The 6,000-nt window shown below is 49.3% G+C and overlaps 1 protein-coding gene across 1 annotated transcript in view; it reads left to right on the top strand.

Annotated features, from left to right (window-relative positions):
* Positions 1-4,282: 4,282 nt before the first annotated feature.
* Positions 4,283-6,000, top strand: part of SCAF4 (SR-related CTD associated factor 4) — a gene marked incomplete at its 5' end in the record, with an annotated part of 46,312 nt that continues 44,594 nt past the window's right edge. Inside the window, one exon of the mRNA XM_084279175.1 lies at positions 4,283-4,312. Coding sequence (XP_084135301.1) covers positions 4,283-4,312 — 30 coding nt within the window. The remainder of the gene's footprint in view (positions 4,313-6,000) is intronic.

Below are 6,000 nucleotides of genomic sequence, written 5' to 3'. Positions count from 1 at the left end.
TCCAAGGTGACCAGCTGTTAAGTTCAACAAGGTTTTCTAGCTTAAAAGCCAGGGCCTTAAGCAACACTCACATACTTACAGTACAACTTAAAAACCAAACTGAAAGCTAGCTCTGCCCAAAGCTTCTGCACACCCATTCACTCCACTAAGCAGGCAAGCAAAGTGCTCCCTGCCCTGTGAAGTTTCCAAAAGGATTTCAAGGCGCAGTTCCAGTATAGTCTGGCCAACAGGAACACTTGAGTTTACAAACAGATTACCATTCCCTTAACTCTCCAGGACAGCATCATGGTGCCAGGCCTACAAATTTAAACCTGCCAGAGTACAGTGAGGGAAAGACAAGCTCTCCCCCTCGAAGACCTATTGATTTCAAGGATCTGATTTTAGTGTGACCTGCATTTGAGCCACTATTTAGGGCACAGTAAGTAAATCCCTCCCTGTGAGGTAGAGCTACCCAGACCGCCAGTCATTGCAAATGCTTATAAAGCATGGTAAAGACATACAAGATAATTTTAATACAGAACATAAAGCCAGAGTAATACATTGATTGTTGCAGGACAACCAGTTTTGCTTTCTGTATAAGGCAGCATTCCAGGGAATTCTAGGGGAAAAAAAAAGAGTCACATAGGTTAAATTACACCAGTAAATTAGAGAGAGTGATAATGTGCAAGTGATAACTAATCCTTACCAGATGACTCAGAGAAACACTAATAGGCAGACACAGATAATCAAAGAGGGAATACGACATTCTTATGGATGATCCTTGTCAGTCATTCTCTTTGTCGATAAAGATGCACAATGCTAATAATAATTTGGGAGACTGAGCAAAATTTAGGATTCTTAACATCTTCAAAGATCAAGATGATGTTACTGCAAGAAAAAGTGACAGACATATCATTACGTAAAACTCTTTAAATGCTTAAGCTCTACTGAAATTCAGCTAAACTTGTGTTTCATTATGTAAAAAAATTACAGGACTACACTGAATTCAAAAACATTTCAGATTTCAACAAGCTTGAATAAGACTTGCACATGTATTTCATCAGCTGGTACAAAGACAAAAAGAATCATTACATCAAGTAACCATAATTTGTTCTCAATAGCAATTTCCACATGTTGGTGTGCCCATTTATTGCTCAGCTGTCAGAAACAAAGTAAGCAAGCTGAACAAACTAGACCCGTACACCAACTCCAGTCAAAAGCTGTTAGGTGTATGGAATAATACAGAACAATATTTTAAAATATGTATTACATGAACAGTGCTATTAAATGCTCTATGAGCAACACTGGATTGCTTGGCCCTTGAGGCAAGGGCCATTCTTTATACTGTAGAAATACTGACACAGTGCCAGCCATCATACACCGTGTATATTTATACAATGCCTAACATGATAAAACCAATTTTAAATAATAAACCTGCTGTGAGCTCACATACCTGCAAATGTAAAATTGACAAAAGTATAATGAAAAGAACATGTTTTTCGTTAAGAAGTCACACAGCTGCCACCTCTCCGTATAGAGAGAGTCATAGTACAATACAGGCAACGGCAAACTTTACCTCAGAAGCTCACCAAGCATACTGATGCAGCTTTGAATAGCAAAGCCATAGCCTAGCAAAATCCAGACTTAAGCCTAAAGCTGCCATAATTAACCCACTTCACCCTTTACTGCCCCCAAATCCTAACGTTCGGCCCCCACCAGACCAGAACTAAAGTCTCAGTGAACCAAAGTTGCCGGGGATAATTCTACAGACCTTCAGCATTTGTCTGCAAGGATTCTGCAGGTGGAACCAGGCCCATGCTATAGATTTTAGCTTGGTAGGTGAATAGGAACAGATCTTACCACAGCAATGGAAGCACTAACACAGCCCACCGAGCAGCAAGGCACTGTAGCTACTGGCACTTGTACCAGACTGAAACACACTGGGGTACACCCACATCATTTCCAGCCCCCACAGGTTACATAAAATCCAGTTATACATGAAGACTGATCACAAACATGCTGTAAAAGCAAGTTTGGTGGGTTTTATTTAGGTAAGACTCATAATAAAGCAATACCTGATACATAGTTAGCCATGATGAAAAAGCATTTGACATGTTTTTTAGAGAAGTCACCTCTAGAACCTGAAGTGACACTGTGTAGAAGGCTAGCATTTCACATACATAAATGCCTTAAAATTTTAATAGGCAAAAGAACTCTCAACTTTAACGTGACTTTCCAGAACCACTGGCAGCCTCTACTGTCCTGAGAAGGTTTTGTTTTTCTGTACAAGCTAGTAAGTGTGCTGAGAGAACTATATGAAGTACACAATGAAAGGAACATAATGTCAAGTACTCAATATCATAGAAGCATCTGTCACCATTTAACACCTAGGTTTCAAACCCAAAAAATCAACCACCAATGCAGAAAATCCATTCTCACTCATTGTCTCTTCCCAAGCCCAGAGTCCTCAAGGAAATCATTCCTGCATCTCAAAGTTTAGCTGATGCAAGAAGCGACAGAGGTAACTTGCATTCTTCAACCTCTCACAACATCCTTGTATCTTTGCTGCTCCTATCAGGTAGCAGAACGAGCTACCTCTCATGAATTTTTGGACAGTAACATGACCAAGAACAGTAGTAAGAGCTACACATTAAGTAGTTTATCCAGTGAAAATTGGAAAGAAAAAAAAAAGAGACAGAAAGCAAAGATAAATGATTTTTTCCCTCCACACTCTGCTCTCACTTAGTAGCTTTCTTTAAAAAAAAAAAAAAAAATTATTAAAGCTTGGTTCCCCCACACCGCCCAAAAGATCAATTTAGCAAAGAATTATGAAATCTGGAAAACCTTCTATTTGCCACTAGAACCTATTTTAAAGCCTCCTCTGAATGCAATCCATGTAACTGCACACTAACTCCTGCATTTTATAATCTCATATGAGAGTTCTTGTCACTCTGTCAGTATTTTGAATCTCAAAATATTTGCTTTTAAAGAGGACTAATCGCCGGACAGTCACATATCGATGACATTGGGAAAACAATTCCTGGAAGCAATCTGGCACCCGATTAACACGCCCAATACACCCGGCAGGGTTTAATAGTAGGATGCAAACAAAGCCAAAACCACCGTGAGATTTCTGCAGCATACCGGGTCCCCTCCTTACAGCTTCAGCTCTTGCCGGGGTTTAACTAGTCAAGGCAGTGGAACTGTAAGTTACAATAGCGACACACTCTGAACACCCGGGCGGACCCCGGTACCAAGACGTGACCGTGGGCAGCACCGGGCCGGGGCCGCACAGGCAGCGCCCGCGCCAGCCCGCCACGCACCCGGAGCTCTCGCCAGCACCGGCTCCCGCTGCCAGCCTGAGGACGGCAGCTGATTAACTACCCCCTTTGCCGGGACAGAGCGCCTGACTCGCGGAGGCGGCTTTCCGGGTCTGCCGCTCCGCCTTGAAGCCAGCAGCGCGGTCTGCAGCGCAGAGGTGACCCCAGCCACGCTGGGCACCGCCGCGCCCCGGTGCCGGCCCTTCCCTCCAGCCGGAGCGGGGCTCAGCGTGTGCTCCGTGCCACCTGCGAGGCACCGCTATGGGGGGGGGGGGGGGGGTGCGGGGTGCAGGGAACAGCGGCTCCTAAACGCGAGGAAGGAAGCGAGCGGCGCTTCCACCTGGGGTCCCCGCAGCCACATCGACCCAGGCGCGCACCTTGCCCTGAAAACACAGCCCCTTCCCAATAAAGGGAGCCGAGCCCCAGCCAGCATCAGCGGCGCCCCCTAGCTCTGCCCAGTCCCCCCTGCCCACCCGGCAGCTGAAGGAAAGAAGCCGCTAGTAGCACCCCCTCAGCACAGCCAGGCCAGGCAGCGCTGACGGCTTTATCCCCGCCATTTCCCCTCCCCGGGGGCGGGGCTGGCGCTGACATGGCGGAGCCCGGGGAGTAACTCGGCCCCAGGTCACGTGGTGCCCTCGCCGCGCGCGCTCCCTCCCTCCCTTTCTCCCTTCCCCTCCCTCCCTCACCTCCTCCTCCCCTCCCCCCCCCCCTCCCGTTCTGTGGGTGGCGCGGGGCCGGGAGGCCTGTACGATCCCAGGGTGCTGTGCGCGGCGTGGGCTCCGCCATCCCGCTGGGAGAGACGGTCTGTGCCGGGGCCCTGCCAGCGAGACGTCGAACCGAGCGCTCGAGCGAGGGAGAGGGGAGAGCGCGAGCCCCGCCGCCGCTAAACGGCCATGTCCGCGCGCAGCTCCTGAGCGGGACCGGGCTTCCCCTCCTCCCCCTCCCCTCCTTCCCTCCCCCGCACCAGCCGCGCCGCCGCCAACATGGAGGCCGTGAACGCCTTCAACCAGGAGGTGGGAGCCGGGGAGCAAAGGGGGGAGGGGGACGCGGGTCGGGGGACCGCGGCGGGTTGGAGGTTGGGGACTCACGGTGGCCGTTATCGCTCCCCCCCCACCCCTCCCCGCCCCAACCCCTGCTCTCCTTCCGGCTCTGGGCCGCGCGGGCCCGGTGCGGCCCCGCCAGAGGCCTGCTCCCGGGAGGGCCCGGGCAGCGCTGGGCCCGGCTCGGCCCGGGGCCTCCAGCCGGCTCGAGGGGCGAGGAGGGGAGGGGCGCAGATGGGGGTCTTCTGAGTAAAATGGAGGCGAGCGGGGTCAGGCCCGCCGCGGCAGTTGCAACGGCCTGGAGCGTTCCCCGAACGACGCTGCAGCCTGGGTTCCCGCACGGGCCGGGGCCGGGGCGGGGAGGGGGGGATGGTTTGAGGGAAGATCTACGGGGCCTCCCTATTTGATCCCCCCGCGCTGCCTCCCCGGTTTCCTCCTCGCCCCACTGGGGAGCGTCCGAGCCGGGATCCCCGTTTCAAGGCGTTCCCAGTGTGTGCGTGTTGTTAAGGAGAGGGAAGCCGTGTTTCTGGGCGCGAGGTACTTTTTATTTCCTCGCAGTGGTTTGGCGAGGGACCTGCCGTGTGAGCGGGCGGCAAATAGGATCGTCTGGAGGTTGAACGGGGACAGGGATAACTGCGAGGGGGCTTCCCTCCATATAGAAATGACGGCTGGGTATGGGACGAAGGGATCGGTCCCAGCACTAGGGACGTGGGAGGTAGGTTGGAAAGCATTTCAGCCTGCTTCCATGGTACATAGAAGGTCCCTGTCTTCATCTGACGATGATTTCTTTTTGATTCCTTAGCCAGCCAATCGGATTTGGATTCAAAACGGACTGTGTTTCTTTGCGTAACATATCACAAAACATTGTGGCTTCTACTTCATAAAGTTTTTGACACACGATTTGGAATGATTCTTAGATTAGACGATGCTCCGGCCTCAGTGTGACAATTTGACTTTTGCAGATCTAGTATGGTCTATTGAACACACGTATTCTTGTTGCAGATAGTTAGCTAAAACTAAGCCAGAACCTATTAAAGAACGTTTAATGCTTTGTGAAGGTTAGGTTGCTGTGCATGTTTGCTGAGCAGAAACAGGAAAAATGGCAGACTACTCTCATGTGATGAAGTCATGCTGTGTAAAGTTCACTCTGAGCAACCGCTTGACATACACACGCACAAGCGAAAATCTACTCATCCTTAACAAAATTATAGAAGTACAATGTGAAAAGTAGGTAGCATACATCTCCTGATGAGAGTTTTATTTTTGTTTGCCCATGTTATGGGTATATTGTGCTGTTTTGAGCCGGTGGTATGGAAGGGTACAAAGCAGCCTTCCCATATATGTTAGAGTGGCGTGTGTGCAGCATTTTCTTTTTTTGTGTCTGTAAACAGTGAAGAGAAATATTCTTACCTGACTAACTATAAACACAAGTTCTAGCAGATGACTGTTTTTACTTCATTCATTTCAACATGTTGCTACCTGATACAGCTTAATCGTATAGACAGTGCTTAGTGTTTCTCAAACAATAAAAACCACTTCTTTTGCTGATCTGGTGGTGAAAGAATGTATTACTTTAGATTGAAAGCAGTGTTTCTTGGTATTTTGTGACTAATCTCTGTTTTAGGAATAGGCATGCTTTATTTAGTAGGTCTTTCAGATGT

This window comes from Gallinula chloropus, assembly GCF_964237585.1.
Source record: "Gallinula chloropus genome assembly, chromosome: 1".
Taxonomy (NCBI): domain Eukaryota; kingdom Metazoa; phylum Chordata; class Aves; order Gruiformes; family Rallidae; genus Gallinula; species Gallinula chloropus.
Note: the sequence above shows the minus strand (reverse complement) of the source record. Positions and strands in the feature narration are given on the sequence as shown.